The sequence below is a fragment of the Dromaius novaehollandiae genome, chromosome 13 (genome assembly GCF_036370855.1).
Source record: "Dromaius novaehollandiae isolate bDroNov1 chromosome 13, bDroNov1.hap1, whole genome shotgun sequence".
In the NCBI taxonomy this organism is placed as follows: Eukaryota; Metazoa; Chordata; class Aves; order Casuariiformes; family Dromaiidae; genus Dromaius; species Dromaius novaehollandiae.
In genome coordinates, this window is record NC_088110.1 from 3,763,385 (window position 1) to 3,786,754 (window position 23,370).

The 23,370-nt window shown below is 45.0% G+C and overlaps 2 protein-coding genes across 2 annotated transcripts; one reads left to right on the top strand and one right to left on the bottom strand.

Moving 5' to 3' along the window:
* Positions 1–4,704: 4,704 nt before the first annotated feature.
* Positions 4,705–15,558, bottom strand: OGFOD1 (2-oxoglutarate and iron dependent oxygenase domain containing 1). The gene is made up of 13 exons (XM_064519457.1): positions 15,333–15,558; positions 15,108–15,253; positions 14,972–15,018; positions 14,308–14,408; positions 13,347–13,463; positions 12,756–12,847; positions 10,355–10,483; positions 9,469–9,582; positions 8,668–8,747; positions 8,223–8,518; positions 6,640–6,762; positions 5,679–5,737; positions 4,705–5,086 (listed from the first exon to the last, which is right to left on the bottom strand). The coding sequence occupies exons 1-13, from the start codon at positions 15,496–15,498 to the stop codon at positions 4,925–4,927; spliced, it is 1,632 nt and encodes a 543-aa protein (XP_064375527.1). The 5' UTR covers positions 15,499–15,558; the 3' UTR covers positions 4,705–4,924.
* A 104-nt stretch (positions 15,559–15,662) lies between these two features.
* On the top strand, positions 15,663–23,107 carry NUDT21 (nudix hydrolase 21). Its single transcript, XM_064519458.1, has 7 exons — positions 15,663–16,005; positions 18,310–18,510; positions 19,679–19,742; positions 20,168–20,257; positions 20,916–20,991; positions 21,379–21,493; positions 22,819–23,107. The coding sequence occupies exons 1-7, from the start codon at positions 15,890–15,892 to the stop codon at positions 22,838–22,840; spliced, it is 684 nt and encodes a 227-aa protein (XP_064375528.1). The 5' UTR covers positions 15,663–15,889; the 3' UTR covers positions 22,841–23,107.
* The last annotated feature ends 263 nt before the right edge of the window (positions 23,108–23,370 follow it).

Below are 23,370 nucleotides of genomic sequence, written 5' to 3' on the forward strand. Positions count from 1 at the left end.
TGTTCCTCTACCACTCTATAAATCAGTGTTTGCAACACAGGCTGGGAGGAGGCTGTTCTTCACTTCTGTGGAAGTAGGTTCTTAGATAATGTCCCAGCTGCTCTCTTCCTTGCTAATACTGAATTAAAGCCAGCAGCCCATCATTCATTACAGGGAAGCCAGTGAGCATGTGACCAGCTGAATGGGTAACTTAATTCTTGCAATGTGTTTTAATCTCCAAAATGGCCCCTTGCCACGGCTTCAGTCCCTTCAATATTGCTGGCAAATGCACTGATCTCTGTCATTTCAAATCCGCAGCAATAGCTTATTTGAATCTTTTTAAGAACCTGGTTGTTACTCAAATCCAGCTTCTTGGTTTAAAAAAAAAAAAAAAAAAAAGGGCGTTGAGCCACCCATGCTGTTCTAAGCAAGCAAACTTTAAGACTGGATTATGGAACAGTCTCCTGGCATAAGTCTTGGGCTTTCTGCCACCTACTGTACTTGTTCCCACTGTTCCAGCCTCCTCTTTCGTTCCTCTATGTTCAAAATCCTAATGCTTGCTTAATGTTACAGTTTTATAGTCCATTCAATGATAAGAGAGTGGCTCTGATCAGGAGGTAGGTTTCCCATCATCCCAATTTCCAGAGCTACATGCCAAGCACTTCCAGTCCCATGTCTGTTTTGCTCTTGGCAGCCTGTGTCTCTGCAGTGCTGTCAGCTTTTTGGTCACAGTCCAGACCTCTGACGTGGCTGATTTTCCCCAGCTAAGATCCTGACAACATATTTGTCATTTACTTTCCTGTAGAAACAACTTTTGTCATAACCAAGTGTAAAATCCACATCCCGTAGGCTGAAGCAATGCAACAGGGTTTGCATTTGCCCATTGAAAAAAGCAGCCCTTGGCTGGCACGCAGCAGCGAGTTGATGTGAGCACTGTGCCCAGGTGAACCCGCATTGGGAAATCAGTAGCCAGTAGTCAACATTGGTAAGATGTAGCCAAGTACTATCACGTAATAATCTTGTTTTCATGTATTTGAGGGGAATTGTTTACAGTAGGTTGTCAAGCCACTGGTCAAATACAGAATAACCTCTGAAATGCAGAAAAACCTCTAAAATCACACTGATAGAACAGCATGTTAGTTGTATAACTATGTGGGAAAGACTATTTAGATAGTGCCTGCACTGGGTGTTAGATTTACATCATTATCCTGCCTTCTGGGGCATTTCAGTACCTGCCTGAAAATCAAGCTTGCCTTGGAACCTCGGAGCATCTTAAGGCAGCGTGTTCAAATACACACAGCTTGCACATACCGTCCCTTCACTGACTGAGAAAACCCAGTGCAGAAATACTCTGCTGGATCTGTGCCCTCTGAAGAAGGATCTATGCAACAGTGATTTCCAATGTCCTAATTTCGGTCCTAGGTTTTTTTTTTTTGTTTGTTTGTTTTTAAGACAATTATAACTGACAACAGCTTATCTGATTTTGGCCCCTGTTTCTCCAAGTCCCACAGATTGTTGCTCATCTTAATTAATCATTAATTGACTGAATACCTGATGAGAAGTCAGAACTTCTTTGCTGTGCATACGTGAATGCAGAAATCTTTCAGTCTGGTCTACAGCTAAACTGTTTTGTTTTGCTCCATAGTGAATTGCTTCTGTTTTCAGCTTCTTGGCAAACTGGAACCACCAAATACTGACAAATTTGTTGTGCTGCCAAGAACATGAGTAACTCAGCTGCTGGTACGCTGTGTCAAATACTTCTTTGCTTCTGTGGTGCAGTAATCCGATGGGAAACACGCATCCTCATTTAGTTGATTCAGTCGACTTCTGCACTTGGGTACACTGCCTGGTGTGAAGTTTCTGTCCTCTGTCACTCACACTCCATTCCATATGGCTCACTCACTTGCTTTTCTTGATCCTTTTTGTTTTTTCTAAATCATTCTGCTTTCTTTTTTTGTGGGTATGTGTGCATTTCATATTCATTTTCCTTTCCTTAATGATCACAGAGTACTTCATAAGCAGCTAAGCCTAATTATAACTGTAGATTTATATCCACGAGTGGCATCTACAGGGAGCCACAGTATAATTTATATAAATTATAAGTATAAATTAAGACACACTTCCCTTCCCCCCCCAATAGCTAATGCCACATGAAGTTTCACTGGACAGTCTCTTTTCTGTGTAGTTGCAGTGCAATCAATGTGTGGGGCTGCCTGGAGCATTCAGCTTTCTGTACCCAACAGGAAGTGTGGGAGAATAAGGTTGTTGATTTTTAGATCTTTGAATGCTAACTGCTGATTTAATTTCTAGAGTTACTTCATCTCAATCACCTGAGGCATAAGGGTGTTTCTGTGTGTGATCAGACAGATACTGGCTTGCTCAAGTAGAAGCTGGCATGCCCTCTAGTGTATTATTTATGATTAAAAACCAGCTAGTTTCAAGCAGCACAGCTTCTTCCCAATCTCTTGGCAGGCTGTTCCAAGACCAACCAGACATGCTCTTAAGCTGGCAGTGCAGAATATGTAGTTTCCTTTTGTTAATCAATTTTACTGCCAACTTTGCCTAGTTAGCTATACTGTAAACGGCAGTGGTATCTGTAACCTTTGTTTGAAACTGCCCAAACAACTTTGCTTTTTTTCTTGGAAAACGCCATTACCTTTGTCTCTTTCTACTGGAGCAGCTCAGAATAAGAACTCTTTTCCCCAAGTGCAGTGGCTGCCCAGAACGGTAGCAGAGTGCCTTGGAAATGAACCTAAATCAGCAGTTCACGCAGAAGAGTCCTGTGCTCACTTCACAGTTTGTTTCTGGTTCCATCCCTTTGTCTTTTCAAGTAGCTTAAAAGAGTAGCAGAGGAACATTAAAACAGAGTAAGAAAGTCTCTGCAGTACACAGAAAAGCCAGTTTAGGGAAACATGTCAGAATATGGACAAAATCTCAGATCTCACAGCAGCTGCTCAGACCTGCTTTCCAGCTGTTCTCCCTGCCCACCAGTGAAGGAGAGAAAAGCTAGAACCAAGCAATTACTTTTGAACATGCAGTCTTGGACTGACCTGATGCTGAAACTATGGAGTCCTGCAGGCCAGTCTCTGTGCCCTCCCCTTGTACTGACTTTAGTTAGGGCTTGAGACACCCATTCATGTTGGAAGCAACTGCAACACTTTTGTTTCTGCACTTCCCTTTTCTCAAGCCTTGTATGTTGGCATCATGGCTGAAGGTTGTTGCTACTCTAAATTCAATAGCATGAGTGCTCCCAAACCTGTTTCAGAACCAAGTCATGCAGGTTAGCCCTCAGCACTTACTGTTTCTTTACTGAGAGGGATGGAAAGTATTCATGTGCCTGTGCAGCCAGCTTTGCTTTGAGCTTACTAGTCCTCTGCTGGAGGTTATTATAATGGACACCATGCTGCTGGCTATAGTCTTATACCACTCCAGCTGTGAGCAATGAGAACATGTCTGGAACTGGAGTGGTAGCGGACTCCAAACCAAAGCAACGTTATCCCAGCCCAAAAGAGGGAGGGGGGAGAAACGAAACACACTTTTCCCCCATGACCTATTTTATGTGGCTTGGATGATCTGAAAATACACTTGTGTCATTTCGTTCTGCCAGGTGCAAAAAAGTGAGTTTTGGGCAGCGCTATGTACACCAGGAACGAGCCTGGAGGCCCTGTGTTCTGCAGTGCAGTCAGATGCCCTCCTTGAGAGCGCGGTCGGCGCCCATTCTGCAACAGCACTGCTTAGTGGGCTGATGGACCTCAGAAGCGAAACTTTGGCAAAGTCCTACTTGCAGTGAGCGTGGGTCAGCCAGGCATGCTGGCAGTACTGAAAGCATGTGTGAAGAGGAAGCTGTTGCACCAAGGCCACCACCTTTCCTGTCGGCATTAGCTGCCTGCTAGATACTGTTTACCACAGGAGCTGGGTACCTGCTACTTGGAAAGATCTGAGCATCCTATCTCCAGTGACAGAAGTCATGTCAGTCCCTGTCAGGCCCCAGGACAAAACTGGAATGCAAACAGAGGCTACATTGTCAGTAATCCTCCTACCGCATGTGGATGACAAGCCGAAAAGAGGTGAGAGAGGTGAGTCCACGCCTTCTTACTACCAGCCCACCCTCCTCTGTCTGACACCAGAGTCACAAACCTTTCCTATCTGAGGCACAAGACCCTCCAAGTGCCCCTGCAAGGACAGACAGGAGCAGGTCTCTTCTCTCACCTACTACTTAGCCTGTAAATTAGGAGGAGGGGCTGTATTTGGCTCTGCCTGCACTGCATTTAGCATAACAAAGTCCTTCTCCTTGTAACAGTGCTAAGCCCTTGTCAATGCAAGCAGCTTTATAGCCTCACTTTCTTCCTTCCCAACTCCACAGCTTGTACAGCTGGAAAAACTTCCTATTTCACGTGGCATCTCCTTTATTTCTACCACTACAAAAGTCAATACTGTCAAGCCCTGGAAAATGTGTCTCAGGCATTTTGTAACAAAACTTGCTTCAACTGCAGTCCGAAATGTTTCAGTGACCCACTTTTTTTTTTTTTTTTTCCTTCTTCTTCTTAAAATCAGGCATGAGCTTGGGGCTATGCGCAGTTATAATTTTCACCCTGACGGATTAAAGACTTATCCCACCTTTTCCATGAGAAAAGCTGGAAAGCTGATACAGCAGCTGTCAGAGTTGTATGGCAGTGACATCCCCCCCCACCCAAGTTAAAGCCAGCAAGAGTGCATGTTACAATGCAGTCAGAAGGTGAGTGGATTTCTATTTGTATAGTTAATAAAAAAGTCACTTGGACCACACTCTGTAGGCTACAGCTCACATACAGTATGATCGAGTTCGCAACAGCCAAGTTCAGCTGCTTAGATGAGCTCCAGCTGAACTTTCGGATAGGAACCCATCCAAAGCCCAGTACTGTCATCACTATTATTTTCTGTGTGAGGATGGTCATGCTCTGCACCATCACTCATAATAAACAAAAGAAAAGTCCCAAAATCCTGTTCTGTTCGGATGCTTTTTCAGACGTGCCAAGCTACGATGATTGATGTATTTCACAAACTTCATAGTTTCCTTGTCTCTATAAACCAAGGCCAAGCAGTTGTTCTCTGGATTCACAGTCAACAGCTAGAAGACACATAAATAATTAAGGCAGGAAATTAGTTTCACAAAAATGGCTTTGATATCATTCCTAGGAGGAAATGCACAGAACAGACTTACCAGACTTTTGTTCTGATTAGCTTTTGTATCAGAAAATGAGCGGTTACCATTTTCATATTAATACCCCTTGACATGCAACATTTATTAGACCACAAGGTTCATCTGAAGAGATTCTGGACTTCTTATCAGTATTACTGTTCAGCAGCCTCACTATTACTCCTACTACATGTGACACCAGCAAAAAGCATTTCCCTGGAAAAGCAGGACACCTGCTACAGCCTTGTGTCTTCTTTGAGGCTTCTCAAAATAGCAACCAGGTTCAGGTTGTATCAGGTACTGTCAGGGCCTGAGTCTTAAGCTTTGCAATAAACACCAGCTCTGTGAAGCTGAATCCAGAGCTACATCCCCAACGAGGCAGGAAGCTCCAGAGTAGGCTGAAGGCTCCAGTGCAATACTGCGCACCTTCAAGATTATGTTAACATCAAAACAAAATAATCATGCCCACCCCCAGCCAACAATTAATTTTATCTAATTTACAGCTAGGAACTGAGCTCCTTACCTCTTCATCTTCACCTTTAGCAATGTAGGATGTAAAGCCACCATATTCTGGATCCCAGTCTTAAAACAGAAGAGAAAGGTTCTTAAAATTCAGCACTGTCCAGACTGCCCTACTGGAGATGCAGTATTTCTGGCCAGCTCTCTGTACCTACTGGCTACAGGACTATCTGCAGTTTACCTCCTGCCAGGCTGCTTCTTTTCTTCTATTCGGAAGCAATTTGAACCAAATGTACCGGATTTGCCTGTTACCACAAACAGGCCATTTAAGACTGCATGGCTTCCTGTTCCCCATATGTAGAGCAGCTTTGCCTTAGTAGATGTGTAAAAGGCTTTGGGTATAATTACAGGTGTGTTCCAGGTGCTTTAAGCCATACATTCTGGTCTCCATTGGTCCAGCACTGCTGACCAAAGTGCTTATGTTTGGATTTTTGTTTTCAACTGTGCATAGCTAGCAATCAGCCTAAAATGCCTAGACATGCCTGAAGTCACTTTTGAAAATCCTGGGCTTTGTGAATTGGAGGCAGTGATAATTTTGATGAGAAAAGAGGCAAAACAGAGCACTTCCTTGAGCCCATGCAGCCACCAAACCCTGCCACCCTGCCTAGAGCCATTGCTTAGTGAGGAGCGGAAGGGTCTTGGAGACGGGCACCTTCCCTCTGCCCCAAGAGGACCTGCGATGCGCCACCTCCTGGCTCAAGCAGGAAAGGTTATGAGGAAGCAGCATCACAGCTGCAGAGAACTATGGCCCCCAAGGCCAGAATCCCAAATCTTTGTGTTAGGGACTACTGAAACAAGTGGTACTTATGCAGAAGTGAGGACTAGGATAAAATCTAAAGAGCTTTTCTATATAGGAAAAAAAAGGGGAACTTTGGTTATTGCAGCACTGTGGAGAATTCAAAAATCCTTCCTTTAAGTAAATCTTGTCAAGGGGAGTCTGACTCCTTTCTCTTTTGTCCTCTTACCTTCACAGCCACAGAAAAAGAGCAGGTCCAGAGCAAATTCTGTTGCTTGGGCGTCGTGGACTAGAGTGTAGTGCCCGTGGGTCCAGCGCCTCAGCTCCCCTGCACATACAGGGGCGCCTGAACCTGTGAGAGAGAACAAACATCTCAACAGCCAGGGAGAACAATGAAGTTGCGCTACAGCTAACTCCTGCTAAGCTCAAGGCACACCGGCTAAGTCCCTGTACCGTCTCTTCACACCACAAAAGTTGTGTTTGCCAGAGCCAGCAAAGTGTAAAAGGAAGAAAAAGTAAAATCACAGATCTCTTGTTAACTTCTTTTCTAGAAGTGATTCTAAGCTATGTCCTTTGCATGAGGGGTATGAGGGGAGCCAAGATCTGCTCTTTGAGAGGTCCAAGCTGTGATGTACTTTGGATTAAGCCAGTTCATCCTTTTGTGTTTTTTTTCCCAAGGTTGGTAGCAGATCCTTATGAGGATTTATGGTAGACCTCTGAACTTTAAAGCCAGCAACCTATCTGCTCTGAAAGCACACTGAAAACTGCTAGATGCTTCCAGAGAAGAAGGATATGGCTCTGAACTCACTCTTCATGTGCTATCCCAGGCAGGTACATCAGACTTAGGGGAAGCCTTTCTTTTCTTATGGCTACAGCTCAGTTTTCAATTTATGCAGCCCCAAACTACGCCCTCCTCATATGCTAGCCAGTCACAGCCATTCAAGACAGCCAGAACATGAAAGAATTGGTTAAAATCATATAGAGGGAACATGGCAAATAGAAGTAGCAAAATGACTGGTGGTGCAAGTCAGAAAAACAAAGCCTATGTAGCAAGTAAGCATTAAGGGTGGGATTTTCAGCAGTGCTCTGTTCTTGATTACCTTTTCTTTCAGTGTCCACTGACTTGACTGAGTGCAAGATGAGCATTTTCAGGAGTTCTACCTTTAAACTTCAAAACCACTGCCTTAAACACCACCAATGCATGAATCCAAAATTAATCTTTTACAGTAGTGATATGTCATTGTTGACAACTAAGTGGTTATTTAGGGTGGCAGCATCTTCTGAAGGGCTAGGGTTAAATGCTAGTTTTAGGCATCAGTTTGCTAATTCTAAAATTATCTTTACTTCTGATCTGCTAAATTTATTCTACTTGCTTTGGTCTTTCATACAAGAATTGTTTTATATGAAACAGGAGTATGTGGATGTAGAAACCACATAACTATTCACAAAAGATTATTGGGTAACTAAGTTAAAAAAAAAAAAAGCATCAACTCCTATAGAAGTCCCATGCCCCCAGTCCTGCCCTTAAATAAGAGTTCGGCTTGATAAGGTATGTTCAACATGCTGCTACAACGTGGTATCTTCACGTTAGTCGTGATTAGTCATTAGCCTAGTTAGTCACTTAGTCGTTAATTACTTTTTTGGAGTCTGCCATGCTTTGAATCTCATGTTGGAGCTGGTGCCTGTGCAAGATGGTTGCAGTACAAGGTGAAATCCTAGTCCCAGGAAAAGTTACTGGAAGGTCTACTGCTGACATCCTTTAATGGCAGAATTTTGCTCAAGTGCTTTCAACACAGCTGCTGCCCTACCTACCATTCTCTGTCTCGCCATCTTGCACTTCAGGGACGTTGTCAGGCTGGTCTTCCTGATTGGCGTTGCTGTCAGCCTGTTGTTCAGCCTCTTCCTTCTTGGGTTTGGGAGTGCTGTGTCCAGCAGTGTCTGCAGCTCTTCCTTCCCCGGCATCTTCGTCCTCATCAGAGGGAGCCAGGAAGTGCAGCTTTAGGCCAGTGAAGTTGGAAAGCAGCAGAAACAAGGCCTCGGAACGTAACAACTGCAGGAAGTTCTTCAGGATGTCAGGGAGACTGTCTTCCTCTGCTATCTCATACAATCTGAAAGATAGCTGAGAAATCAGCAACAGATAGCCAACAAGGACATTTCCATGGGGAAAATATCAGTCAGTGCAGCCTCGTGGCACTTCCAGCTTGGCCTGATCAATAGGAGCAAGATGTTGCCATTCAGCAGCTTGTTGCATCCCTACCTCTTATTGGATGGCCCCCGGCTACTCCACTGGATGTCCTCTTTCTCCAGAGCTTCACAAAGTAGTTGGAATTTCTCTTTCTAGTAGAGAAAGATAGGGCAGAAGCTTTAACATTTAGTTCCCATGTCTCCCCTGGTGTGCTGGAAGCAGCCACCCTGTATTCTCAGATAAGGCACAGCTGTTTTCTCTAGCTTGTTCGAGGCTCTTAAGGACTGCTGAACTGAGGGCACTAGGCTGGGCATTATGTCTTTCTAATGCCAGTGACTAATGGCTATGAAAACTGATACTTGACTGTCTGCTGGGTGAGAATGTTCTTTGCTTCACTGAGGTAAAGAGGTAAAACAGACTCGAGAAGAAAAGCCCTTCAAGTAAAAAAAAAATCATGATTTTTCTCATTTGTTTCACGTATGTGTTGAGTTCCCTGTGTGCTCCTAAGCCATTAGGGCTTGAGGGATGGGGGAGGATACTCTGGTTATCTCAGTGCTAGGAAGCAGGAAGGATGACATGTGTTTCCATCTTTCTGCTTTGCTTCTTGTAAGAAATAAGAATGTTGAAGCAAAGTTTGCGATTCATGAAGTGTCCCCATGCAAAGTGTAAGCTACAGGCTGTACGATTTGCTGGGCACCTGCAGCAGTTTGCAGGCAGCCAGCAGGTGATCCATACCTTTAGGAAGTGAAACTAGAAGGTGTTTTGGTTGACAGCTGTACAAACAAGACCCTTTGCAGTCTGCATGACATGTGGCACATACCAGTCCTGTGACCTGTTCTGGTAGACTGCATCAGATTGAACTACTGGGCTCACCTTAAGAAAATCCTTCAGGAGAATTTCTGATCGCTCCTCAAATTCCTCCTGGATTTGAGCTTGGGAGTCCATGTCCAGATAGACCAGATTGATCCATTCATACAAGATTTCATGCTGGAAAGGAAACAGGTTTGAATGTTGGATTTGCAAATGTAAAAAGGATTCCCCTCTTCTTCCTCACCCAACTGGCCAAAGGCCTGTATTCCTCTCCTCACCCACACCTTTCTTTTGCTTTTTTAATTGTGGTAAGAGTATTCGCTGCATTCTCTGCACCATTGCAAGTACATAAGTGAACAGAGAATCACAGAATAAGTTAGGTTGGAAAGCATCTAGTCCAACCTCTGCTCAAAGCAGGTCCAACTTGATCCAGGCTCAGGGTTGCTCAAGGCCTTGTCCAGCTGAGTTTTGACCATCTTGAAAGATGAAGATCCCACAATCTCTCTGGAATTTCCCATGTTGCAACTTGTCCCATTGCCTCTTGCCCTACCACTGTGCATCTCCAAGAAGAGTCTGGCTCCTACTTCACTCTACCCTCCTACTAGGTAGTTGAAGACTGTAACTTTCTGCCTTCTCTTCTTAAAGCTGAACAACCACAATTCTCATAGCTAGCCTGTCTTGTGCTACACAGTGAAAGGTTAAGTCCTCAGTGGTCTCTCTTTATTGATCACTTCTAAAAAGAGTCTGCATTTAGCCAGTATCTTTCACCCTGGGTCCCCAAACCATTTATAACATCCAAGAAAGTAACTAGCTACAAATTTGTGGACAGGAAACAAAACGGAACATAGAACAACTTTAATCTTAAAGTGTCCCCAAGCATGAATATGTCCCAAGTAAGTATTCCAGGGACATGAAAATGCAGGTAAGCAGATCTAGGCTTGCTACTCACGTCATAAGGGATGTGTGGGCTCCTTGACAAAGGGGCTTCGATGTAGCGTGGAGGTCTGTCTATTGAGGGGCCATGAAACCAGCCACTCACTGACAAACGGCACTTCTCCTCAGACAGAACTTCTGACACCTGGAACAAAGTGGATGGACATATTACTGTTTAGACTACATAACATTTAAGGGCCAGCTGTAATAGGTACCATGCAGACCCATAATAAGAGATTAACCTGCCTCCAGAGAGCCTACCACATAAAGAGAAGGATCAGACAAGGGCTAGAAGTAGGTGCATTATGCTTGGTTCACAGCGAAGGCTAAAGCAGAGTTTGATTTGCTCATGTCTGTTGTAGATCTCCAGAATCCTAGCCCAAGCTTTCACTTAAAGCTCCCAACAGAATCTAACCACTCTACCTGTGAGCCAGGGTGAAGGCTGAAATATTTTATTACAAGTAAAAGCATTTTAGGTTTTTCTGCTTTTTCAGTTGAACTGGCTACCACAGTCTGTAAAAAACAGCTGTCACAGGTTAACCTGGAACTCAGAAACCCCATGAGGAGCTCTGGGGAACAGTTACCGTCTGTGGGCCATGACAGGCTGTACTGCTCTACTTATTTTGTCTTTTACTTCTTAAAAAAGTGCTGCAATACAAGCCATCAGGAAGAGCATTTGTCTGATACCTTTGGCTCTGGGTTAAAGGTCTACGTGTCTAACAGACTAAGAGCTGGCCCTCAAATGTGGCATTTTATCTGGTCTGTGGAACCCCCTGGCTTTCGCACAGTGATTACCACTGCTAGATCTTGATTTCACCAGATTGTGCTCTGATATAAATTGGACTAAATCAAACAATTTCACATTTGAGTGCTGTACTGGATAACGAAGAGAGCACCACCCCCTTACGACTGGTTGCACATAAAGCAACATAAAGACCTTGCACTGGTTTTTCAGGACAGCCTTGGTGGAAGAGAAGGAAAAAAACATAGCCTATTCTGGAAAAGGTTTTGGCTGGTGCTGATTGCTATGGAGCTGTAGTGGCCCTCTCCTTGCATGAATTAAAAGTTTTCTAGCTAACTTGGAATGCCTACAGTAATCCTAAATCGCTCGGGAAATGGAAAACAGAAAAATGCTCTTCTTAAACCATGCTTGTTATTAGAAGCCCAGGGACTCACTCTGCTCACCAAATACCCAAAGCTTTATTTGATATTTGCTTAAGAAGTGTACACCATGAAGGCCAAAATCCAAAGATCTACTAGGAATTAATGACTAAATGCTCTTTGTCAAATGTCTGAGAGGGATTTAAGGCTGGCATGTGCTATGAAGGCTTTGTATCAGTCTGACGCTCATACAGTCCTCTAACGGCAGTTTGTGGGCTCTATGATTTACTGATGAAAGGATCAAAGAAATGATTTGATGGTTCAAAAGATACTCTGGGAATAACCAGTGAGGTGCAGGTCTGGAAGCTTCTGATCCACAGCACTCCTAGTTAAGTCAGCTGAGTTTTTAATGCCTGTGTTAACAGTATCAGGGACAGTACACAGGACTCTGAATGGTGCTAATGCACGGGATTAAGTTTAGGTCAGTAGGAGACAGTCACAAGGCTGAGTGGAACATGGATTTATATGGCAAGAGTAAATCACTAACTGAAAACAACTAGAGCAGTGACCAAATAGTTGTTTCTGTTAATTAATTACAAGATATAAATAGCAGAAAAGTAAACCTAAGCAGTCTAGCTGAAAACATGCATCACTACACTCACTGCTCTTCTTTCTCTCCAGCCTCCTGCCCTTTGACGCTATTTGTTACAGTCCATGGCATTCTCAAGTAAACAGGAGTTTCAGGTTTCAGGCAGGTGTTCATATAAAGCAGTTCCACAGATTACATTCATGCTTTTTCCAGCCATCTTCCTGTTATGTGCCACAAAATGCTACCTAACCATATCAGCACATCTACTGTGAGGTACTGCACCACATCTGCGTTACAAAGCTAGTACAGCCATATCCGCATAGTCCCCTACTGGCAAGGTGACGTACTGGGGAGGATTTCTGTCAGCAAAGTCATGGCATCTGCATGAAAAACATGAGCTAGTCTGACAAAAGCCCTCTTCTGTCACCACAGCCAAATCCACAGCAATGGTTTGCCAGCGTAGTGACAGAAGGTAGGGATGAGAATTTCTTTCCTGAAGATGATGAAGCTAGACCGCCAGAATTTTGTAGTTCAGAGTTGACTTTGTCAGTTCTTGTCCTCCTTAAAGTCATCAGCCTTTAACACGCAGCATTTAACATGAGTGTCTATTCTGACCACCTACCTCTCTCCCTTTCTCTCCTACCCTCCCCACCAAGACTGTAATAACATACAAAATGAATCACCCCAAGAGTGAGAATTTAAAAATGAACAAAATGCAGGTCCTTGCCTGGTGGAAGGAGACTGGAGACACTTCAAAGAAAGCCAGTGTGTTCCATGAAGGCACTAATGACTTGACGATTTGCTGTGGCTGAAAGTGTTCTGAAGAGAAAGAAAACATGCTCTGGTTAAGATCTGACTTAGCGCTCGCTAGCAACTATCATTTCCCTCTGACTTTATGACACTGTGACTAGTCAGACACCTGGCTGTAAAGGATGGAGCTTAGAGCAAGACACCGATGAGGAATCAGTGCACTTCTGTTCCTGGAAAGGGAAGTTCTCTCCATCACTTACAAGTTCCCAGCACAGTTACTGACATCATTTCTATCCTGCCTCCACTTCTATGCCCTGCAAAGATGCAGCTAAAAAAAAAAAAGGATTCCTCTCTTTACTAGCATCTCCTTTTCCTCAGCTGTCATGCATTAGCATAGTCTGGAAAGACTGCTACAGCCCATCTCTTCCTAAGCTGCAGATTTTACCAATATATCAGCTTCCCTGGACTGAGAAAAATCTTCCTTGTGCCATCTGAGGGGAGAGTTGCTGCAAAGAGCACGTAAGCGTCATCTTTTTCAGTCATCAAAGGCTGAGGAGTGAACTCTCACCATCTGTGCTATACAAGTCCAGCGTTCCTCCGTCACTCTTCTCCCATGGTGGCACGAGGTACAGGATGAAGGCAATTCTCCGACCTTCCAGCTCATCATCATGGCACAGCAGGACATCTGCAGTTACACAAATTTACTACAGCAGCGACTTTCTATCATGTGCATGACCGTCTGATTTATTTCAATGGCTGCTTCCTGGTTTTGCCCCCTGCAAGGACATAACCGGAAAAAACACGCCCTTCTCAAGAACTGCATTTTTACTTGTCTGCATCACTAATCCAGAGAGATTACCTTCTATGAGATTTCATGACAATTATGAAGCTATGCCTCTTGTTATGCCTCCCTCTGTTGCTGACACTGGACACAGTGGGAAGAGATCCCTAAGTTTACCAGTTAGTCAAACTCTTATTCTTAAATGCACAACTGCCCTTTGAGAAGGTTTGTTGCTGGGCTGGGGGGAGGGCAGGAACAGAAAAGCTGGACCAACAACTGTTTGTGCAAAGAGACTTTAAAAAAGCAGAATTAATAGAAGTTAATTTTACATGTCTAAAAGGCTGTTACAGTTGTAACCCATTCCTGGACTCACTACGATGACATTTTAGCATCAGACTTTGCAAGCTAAACTGTGCCATGTAGAACCTGAACACACTCCCCTTTACACAGAAACACGCATCCAGGGAGTTGGACAGCAAATGCTGGCTGAACGTCTCCAAAAAGGTGGGAGGCTTGCAACAACACTGGGCCCAGGTAAAGCCATTGGCAGCACAACTACAGCAGTCATTTTTCTATAATTTGGACTCAGCTTGTTTCTCGTTTGAGACTGATCTGCTGGGCGATAGCTTCTAGGACCTCCTAGGACTGGGAAAGGGTGGTGGTGAGCTTTGTAATTAGGTCTTCTACAGAAATATCGTTTCTTACACACCCAGGGAAGTTTTGGGGAAACAACTGCTTACTGACTGACCAGTATATTCATATTTAGCGCAGGACAGGTCGATCGTTGGCTCCAGCTCGATATGGGTCACAGCAGAAAGCCATGCTCGGAATTCTTCAGACAGAGCACGCCTGGGAAGACAAGCACAGGGTAAGCATCCTCCTGAAGTACGAAGTAAATTACCAAGGGTATAAAGCCTAAAACTACTTTTATTATTACCTCTCCTCCAACTATTTAAACAGTTGAAGCTACTACTCCTGCCAAAGGTGCTGTATTTCTGAAAAACTCTAAAGCAGTTGGCCAGGAAAAGTCTAGCATTGACAGGATCACTCACAATAACCAAGCAATAAATAGAAAACTGGTTGTAAAGGAAATAAACATTTGAGAATGATAGATGATCAAGAGATGAGGGTTAATGGTTGAATCAGATTAGGGTGCTTACAAGAAAATGATTTTAGGTTGATTTTAGGGCCCTGTCCTACATAAAGCAGACCCTGTGCCTCGGGTCAGGGCAGTGGGGTGGCACGCGAAGAGGCAGGGCGTCCTGCAGCTCCCCCCGGCCGGTATCTCCGGCGGCGCGGCGGGCCCCTTCCCTCCCGTGCGCTGGCAGCACCCCGCTCCGAGGCACCCGAAGGGGGAAGCGCCTCGGCGGAGCGGGGCGCCGGCCTCTCCCCGGCGCGGGGAGGCGCCGCACCTCAGCGCGGCGACGTGCGGCTCCGGCCTCCCGCGCAGCTCCTCGGACTGCCGCGGCCCATGGAAAAGAAGGAGGGACGGGGGTCAGCGGCGGCGGCGGCGGCGCGGCGGGGCGGGGCGGGGCGGAGCGGGCCCACCTGCCGCAGCGAGAGCAGGTCGTTGCGGCGCCGGCGGAAGCCGAGGCCCAGCAGCTCGTCGCGCAGCGCCGCCGCGAAGGCCGGGCCCGCCAGGAAGCCGGGGATCAGGCCGTGCCGGAACGGCGCCGGCTCCAGCGCCGCCGCCTCTGCGAACAAAGAGCCGCCGGTGAGCGGGCGCCCGCCGCCGCCGCCGCGGGGAGACGGGGGGTGGCGGCCGCGCCGTACCGTGGCGGAGCGGCTCCCCGCGGCGCCAGGCTGCCGCCGCCCGCTCCCGCAGCGCCGCATCGCCGAGGGCGGCGCTCAGCTCGACGCGCGCCCCTCGCTTCTCCCGCTTCTTCGCCGGCGCCGCTGCCGCCGCCGCCGCCGCCGCCGCTTGCCGCTTGCCGCTCATGCCCGCTCCCGTGTGACACCGCCCCGCCACACTACAGCTCCCAGGCGCCCCCGCGCCGCTCCCCGGGCCAATCGGGCCGCGCGGGGGCGGAGCAACATGCCGCTGGCCAACGAGAAGGAGGGGGCGGGGCGAGCGCGGCCCCCAAAAGCCAGTGAGCGCAGCAGGCGACGCTGCGCGCTGCGGCTGGTGAGCCGCTTTCGCGGGGATGGCAGAGCGGCTCTGCTCTATGGTCGGCGCTGCCGGAAGTGGAGCTGGGCGGTTCCGGCGAGGCGGTGCGCGGAGGGTGTGTGCGGCCCGGCGGAGAGGTTAATGGCGGACGCGGTTCCCGCCGCCGAGCAGTGACCCGCGCCCTCACCGCTTCCCGCCACGCTCGCTCCGGCCCGGCGCCGCCATGTCCGTGGTGCCGCCCAACCGCTCGCAGACCGGCTGGCCCCGCGGGGTGAACCAGTTCGGGAACAAGTACATCCAGCAGACGAAGCCGCTCACGCTGGAGAGGACCATCAACCTGTGAGCGTCGGCGCCGCCGAGGCCGCCCCGGCTCGCACGGCCCCCCCCACCCCGCTCGCGAGCCCCTTCCCCGGCCCGTGAGCAGCCGCGGGGCCGCCCTTGGGAGGGGGCGGGAGAGCGGGCGCCTCCGGGGGCTGCCGCTGCTCGGCCCGGCTGGGCCCGAGGGCCGCCGGGGCCTGTCCCTCCCCCGGGGGTGCTGGGCCTCGGAGAAGCTGCCGAGTGGCAGACTTGAAACGCGCGGAAAGCGATTGCTTTTTGCTCAGCGCACTGTGAAGCTGCAGAACTCTCTGCCCTAGGACACTGTGGGTACTGCAAGCTTGCCTGGGCTCGGGGGGATATGCAACAGCTTTGTTAAGTTGTTGTGAGGGTCATGAAGTACATATAGAAAGAAAAATCTGACTTGGGAAGTGTACAAGCTGCAAATAACAAAGTTGGGGAGTATTGCAGGTGGCACATATGCCCCTCTCTTCATATACCCTTCCATGGGCACCCACCTTTGGCTACATGTAGAAAAATAGGCTGCTGGCCTAGGGAAGGCTATTGTTGGGGCTTACCCAGTGTAGCCGGTGTTTAGGTATGCCAGGTGTTTGCTGACTGTGCATTGCACGTATTTTAACTTACATCCAAAGTGTTTGCTACCACATGAAGCATGGGGTTTCTATTATAGGTACAAGCTATCTGCTTAAAGTATTTGTTTTCTTTGTATGAGAAGTCATACTTTAGCTAGCTTTTTACAATAAGTTCTGATGTATTTTTAAGTGTCTTTGTCAAGCTGCAAAGTCAGCAAATGTTAATTATAGTAGTCAATGCTCAATTTTAGCTATTAATCAGAGATAGATATACTGTTTGGTATATATGAGCTTATTCACAGTTAGAGCTAATCTTGTTCTGGAAGTTCAAATATCAACTTCAGAAATTGGGACTTTTTTATAGTGTTCCTTTCTGGGGGTGGGGGGGAAGTTATATTATCAGCCCCAACTCCTTTTTTCCTCTTATAAGCTAACCATTTGGAGGTACCAATGGTTATTAGTATGATTTGTATCATATTTTCTGGGGAAAAAAGTGAGAATACCTATTTTGGAGAATATAAAATGGAAACTAATGAAAAAAAGAAATGGAGACAGTTCTAAGCTATAAGTGAAAAGGTGGGGGGAATGCTTGCTAACAAAGATATCTTTAATTAGGAAACTCATTGTGTTTACTCATTGTAGATACCTTTATTAGCAAGCATTCCCCACCCACCCACACTTTCAGTTTAGAACTGAATTTGGTTTGTTATTTCTCCATTGTGAAGAATAGAGGAAACTTGAGGGAGAAGGAAGTGTTTAAGTTTGACATGATTTTGAAGACTAGGTGTTGGGAGGGAAATACATGGGGAGACTCATTTCAAGGTAAAAATTCCACATGAAAGCTGCCATTAACTCAGTTAATGAAGTTGCTGTATGCCACAAGTTAATAAAACTGTACTGACATGTGTTACTATTCTGTTGCCGCGAACCCACTTTCCTCACCCCTTTCACCTTAACTTGTTACTATCTTCACTCCAGGCCTCCTACTATCAGACCTCTGTGTTACTTTCAGTTGTATGGTATTCTTTTCCTGTTTACCCTCTGTGCTTTGCAGGACTCCATTTTTTTTGCCCAAGTTTGTTTCAGTTTATCTACTCCCTGGAGCAATCTTGAGGTTTCCGCTCTGTGATCACTAGAGGATCCAAAGGTCCAACATCTAGCCCAGCAAAGTGATCTGCTCAAACTCTTGTTCTTATTCCAGGCATCTGGCCCTGCGCTTCCACATGCAACATTACCTGTCCTCTGTGACCCAGCTGTCTGATTTCCCACTTCAAAACAAAACTGCCTTTAACAGTTTAGTTCCCAGGCTCTTGGCTACTCCTGCAGAAAAACAGCTGTCCTATGCAACTTCCTTCTCTCCCAGCAGAGCTGTCCTTCTCTCTTGCCCTCCTCCCAGTTCTTCTCAGTGCCTCAACTGCCTTATCTGTGAGGTGGAGGTCAAAGAGAGTGGCTATTAAATAGCAGTTGCCACTGGTTCTTTTGCAGTTCTTTGCTGCCTTCTTTTGAATCAACACCACAACAAGCTATCAGTCAGCATGACTTTCTGCACTTCTCTATCATAGTGCAGATCTCTGTGTGTTATGGACCCTGTAACTCAACTTGCCAACAAGAACTTCTAGTCCAATGCTATGAATCAGCTACTCTTCACTTGAGTACAGATAACTCTGCCTCTGGATGAATAGCATATGTGATTTTTAACTTACATTTATCCTGTAGTAACCCTTTTTTCTTGTAGGTATCCTCTTACAAATTATACGTTTGGTACAAAGGAACCCCTTTATGAGAAGGACAGTTCAGTGGCAGCTCGGTTTCAACGCATGAGGGAGGAATTTGACAAGATTGGCATGAGGCGGACAGTGGAAGGGGTTCTGATTGTACACGAGCACAGGCTGCCCCATGTACTGTTACTGCAGCTGGGTACAACTTTTTTCAAGCTGTAAGTGTCTGCTTCTTGAATGTAACTTTTTAGTGTAACTTAAAAGTCATAAAGGACTAAATGTGTCAAGCTAGTCACACTTTAGTCTCTAATCTGTTAGGTCTTGAATGTCTGATTCATTTGTTACAAAGGCTTAATTGGCAAAAATATTTTTGAATGGTGAGGTTTTCTTGTAAAAATTGTTTTTATCTGTTGACTGCTCATGTGGCAGAGTGACTTAGCTTTGAACCAGCTGGGAGTCTTAGTTACAGTGCATCAGCATGGTAAGTTCCTATTTAAAACTCATTATCAGTAGTTAGTCTTTTACCCCTACGCTGTGAAAGCTGTGCTGGATTTAAATATACTTGTGCTATGGGCACAGAAATGGCAAGGTGAAGCTCAAGGCAGGAACCTGGGGTAAATGCAGAATGATAGTTCATCTAATGCTTGTCACTGCTGGAATGAAACTTTCACGGTTGGATCGTATGTTTGCAGCGATGAAGGTGGTGCTCGTTTTAGTTTTCCTTTTAACTGTATGGACTTGACTTGTCCCAGGTTATCCTGCTTGTGTTCTCTGTCTTATATTTTTAACACATTGTTTGTTCTCCAGTGTGTGTTTGTGGGGAATCTAGTTTTGTATCCAGTTTCTTTTTTGACATCTTTCTTATCTGGAGGGTGGGGAGGGAGCAAAAATAGACTGGAGCCTAAAAGTTTTTCAAAAATCTGTATTGAAGAGCCCTTCTAGTTTTTGTCATTAATCTTGTATTAAATGGTTCCCCACAAAAGTTTTATTTTCTGCTTTAATGAGTGCTGTTCTTCAGATTAGGACAGGTACAGTCAATATTTACAACCCTTTCTTCAAGTCTTTTCTGGTGTTTTTCTGTTATTGTTAAAACTTTGCCTTTTAAGCATCCTAGTTATTATCATGTATATAGCACTTTTAGATACTTTTCTAGAAGGACATACAGTAGCCATTTCAGTCACAGTTTTGGTGAATGCTGTGTTACTCTGTCTTCAAATTTGGCAAAATAAGATTTGGAACTTGAGGCTGAAGGGCCTTGAATGAATTTGTAACTCCCTACCTGGAAGCATATCCAAACTCACCTGTGAACGTCTGTAAATGTAATAAAGCATAACTTTAGCTTTCATCATTGGTTATCATCAATAACATCACTGATTATTTTAACAGACCTGGTGGTGAACTCAATCCAGGGGAAGATGAGGTAGAAGGGCTCAAACGCTTAATGACAGAGGTCAGTTTTCTTATGTTGCTATGCTAGAATGTCCTAGAACGCTGAATTATTCTAGAGTTAATAGAATAAGCCAAAACATTAAAATAGTTGTCTTACCATTTCTGTCGTTCTGATGCTTTTGTGATTGTTCATAAAGATCCTTACTGCGGCTGTCAGTGGTTTCAACATTGCACTTCATTCTTCCTGTTGGTCATATGGCACTCAGTTCAGCTGAATATAACACAGAACTTGAAATGCTTTCTAAAGTGTCCTTGTCCTATGTCACTTTATATAAAGTAGTGTAACATTCTAATAAAAGTTCTTCCAGCCTGGCTCTGAACTGCATCAGACCCTTTTTACAGTAGCTCTTCCTGCTTCCAGGGTGTGTTTTCTAAGAATATGGCATCGGGTGTTTAGAGTTTTGACTGTAACTGGATTTTTGATAGATACTGGGGCGCCAAGATGGTGTTCAGCAAGACTGGGTAATCGATGACTGCATTGGTAACTGGTGGAGACCAAACTTTGAACCTCCACAGGTGAGTACTCAGGTTTGCATTTATGTTCTTCAGAGTCAAATGCTGATTGTTCTTACAGAAGCCTTCAACTTGCCAGTTGGGTTTGTTGAGCACCTGCTGCATGAGCAGGTAGTCCTGCTGGCTGAGAAGAAAGGATCCAACTTACGAATGTTTTCTTCTGGAAATCCTTTTTCCCCTGCTTGTGCCTCTCCCAATAGACAAGTTGTCACTGGGTGTAGCAGCTTCTTGTCCTGTGCTGAGCTAGACACACCATTTAAACTCCTGTTTTAGCCATGGTGGAGACTCGTGCCCTGGTACACCTGAAACAGATGCCATGTAAACAAAATAATCTCATTACCTGATTTCTAATTGCTTTAATATTGAAAATACTTGCTCGGTTTGCTGCCATGCACTTGTGTCTTGTTGGGCTGTTTTAACTGGTTATGAGTACTGACATCTCTTTAGATAGATCTTATAAGCAATCATGAAGGCAACAGCATTCTTTTCTGAGTACATTCTTATGAGAGTGTTCTTCATTCTTATACCATGAAAGAACAACATATGACATGCTGAAAGCTTCCACAGTGCTCTCCTGAATCTCTTAATTATGGAGCAGCACTTAGGATCGCACAGTACTTTCAAAGATCCGTACAAGTAAATTTGTTGCTTTTTCTTCCAGTACCCCTATATCCCAGCTCATATTACAAAACCAAAAGAGCACAAAAAGCTTTTCTTGGTCCAGCTTCAAGAGAAGGGTAAGTGTTTGCAACAGAGGATTACATTTATAAAATTCTATAAATACTTCCATTTTATGCAAGGAAATGTGGTAGCAAGATTCATATGTTTGCAGTTTTTTAATGATCAAGCATGATTGTAAACAATTTTAAAAAGTGCTGGGGTCAATTTTGAAGGTACATGAGCTTTTTTGAATGTGAGTTTCTAGTGCATTCCCATTCCTGCTCCTATGTCAGTATATGTACAGCATGTGAGCCCTGTGTCCAACTATAAATGAAATAAAGCCACTCTAATACTGCAGCGCTATATGCAGTGATCTTGTCTTTGGATGGGAATGGGGAACGATATCTTGGCTGAATGCTTGGTGTTTTATCATTTAATATTAATCAACTTGTATTTGTTCTTAGCTTTGTTTGCAGTCCCCAAAAATTATAAGCTGGTAGCTGCACCATTGTTTGAGCTCTATGACAATGCACCAGGATATGGACCCATAATTTCCAGCCTTCCTCAGCTTCTGAGCAGGTATATTATGATTTACTTGTATTATAGTTCCTGAGAGCTTTGACACCAGAGCAAGGCAAGGCAATACAGAAACAAAATGATGATTGTCGCTGCCCTGAACAGCTTAGATATGATGGAGATATAAAAATATGAGGTTGAAGAACTGCGGAACATGAGGAATAAATAGAGGGAGTTGACAGTTTAGAGCTAGTGGTTTCAACTTACTAGCACCGAAGTCTTACCTGGTAGTTGAATGAAGGATAGTGAAAATGAAGCTGTGCATGTACTAAGAAATTTCTTGAGAGTATTGGGGATAGTGTGAGAATAAAAACAGACTCATGTTTGAAGCACTGAATTAGGCATTCATGTTATCGCAGTTTTCTGTGGTGATTCCCTCCCCCCAACCCCGATTTTGTTGTTGAGGTGCATTTACAGCGCAGAAGGCTATAGGGGCGGCTGTAGTCTTTCCTTGCTTTTCCCAGCAAGCACGTTCTTCCGCTTTCTTGCCTGAAAATGGCTTGTACCTCAGGTCTCCAGAGCTAACTAGTCTTACCTGTTTCTGTTACTTCAGCAGATGTTCAGGAATGCCGGGCGTGCCACAGCCAGTCAGCTGTTACTCAGCGGAAGTAGTTATGTCACCCACCTACTTTGGTGGAAAAAATCTCTATTAGCAGAGTGCTGGAATTGGTGTTGCCTATAACAAGCCCATGCTGTATATCAGTTCTCCATCTTGTCCCAATTTTGGCAACTACTGCTATAGAGGCTTTTGCCCCTGCTCCATATAAAGACAGCAGAGACTCTCATGAGTACGAGTGCAACGCTGGCTGGTGTGGTCCCTCTGCAACAGGCACATTGAGAGGGAGGACATCTGCAAGTTGAGACGGATGCTTGCTTTCACAGCATAGCTCATCGTGAATGCCTTTCCAGTGCTATTCTGTCTGCTGTGAACCGTAGTTTACAATAACTCTTCTGTTGAGTATGTCCATCTGTTACTCCTGGAGCGTATAAGGTTGGCTCTGATGACAGAAAAGCTGTGGAAGAGTTGCTTATAGGATACAGAACTTGCACTGGTATTTTCATATCTATGAAGCTTGCTAAAGGTTGCAGGAAGAACTAAATCTCAATATTTTGTCTCCAAAGAGGCTGGTGTGCGATGCTATCCTAGCATCTATTGTTGCAGATGATGCTTCCTGGTTGTACCAAAGCTATCCTGTTAAAAGTTGCTTTTTTGCTCTGTCAGAAGGAGGCTTGTTAAGAACGGAAACAAAACATTTGTGTATTAATTCAAAATAGTTTTTTAAATGAAATGAGTTGTCTCTCACTTGGTATAATCCTTTTAATTTTAGGTTCAACTTTATTTACAACTGAATTCCCATACACCTGAAGAGTGTGATAGAAGAAGCCGTCTCTGTGAGCACAGCTTTAAAAATGTAGAGAAAAGAATACGTGTGACGCAAGGATTTTTTTATGTCGTTCTTTTTCCTGAAGGCCACTAAACTTTCTATTGTATGAATAGAGAAGCGAATCTCAACTGTTTAGATAGTGGGATGGCAACGTGATATCAGTGTTTTAATCACTTTTCATTGTAATACTCACCAAATTTTTTTTGTACAACATTAAACAAAATGGATCAGATTCTGTTTGTCTTTTTTTGTCTCCTACTTTTTAGGAGCGTATTTTAAACATTGTAACTTTGCTTCAGGAAAACAGGAGACCTTGGAAACCTGAGGAGGGTCTGGCCTATTCTGGGGGCATTCAGATGCTCTGATCTGCATCCCCCAATAGGGAATTAGTCTGAGGGAGAGACTGAGAAGTATAAGTAGGTGCAATATAATTCTGAGTGTCTTTGTTAAAAGTTGGAGAGCTGAACTGCTGTTTTGGGGTAGTTTGAACACTGA

What these genes read in the sequence shown, in the direction of transcription:
- NUDT21 (XM_064519458.1), top strand. Translation starts at nt 15,890, where the DNA reads ATGTCCGTGGTGCCGCCCAACCGCTCGCAGACCGGCTGGCCCCGCGGG. An exon ending in GGTCCAGCTTCAAGAGAAGG is followed by an intron (nt 20,992 to 21,378) that starts GTAAGTGTTTGC and finishes ATTTGTTCTTAG; the next exon opens with CTTTGTTTGCAGTCCCCAAA. An exon ending in CTTCCTCAGCTTCTGAGCAG is followed by an intron (nt 21,494 to 22,818) that starts GTATATTATGAT and finishes TTTTAATTTTAG; the next exon opens with GTTCAACTTTATTTACAACT.
- OGFOD1 (XM_064519457.1), bottom strand. Translation starts at nt 15,498, where the DNA reads ATGAGCGGCAAGCGGCAAGCGGCGGCGGCGGCGGCGGCGGCAGCGGCG. An exon ending in CGCTAAATATGAATATACTG is followed by an intron (nt 13,464 to 14,307) that starts GTCAGTCAGTAA and finishes GTGTAACTGCAG; the next exon opens with ATGTCCTGCTGTGCCATGAT. An exon ending in TCCTGAAGGATTTTCTTAAG is followed by an intron (nt 8,748 to 9,468) that starts GTGAGCCCAGTA and finishes TTTCTCTACTAG; the next exon opens with AAAGAGAAATTCCAACTACT.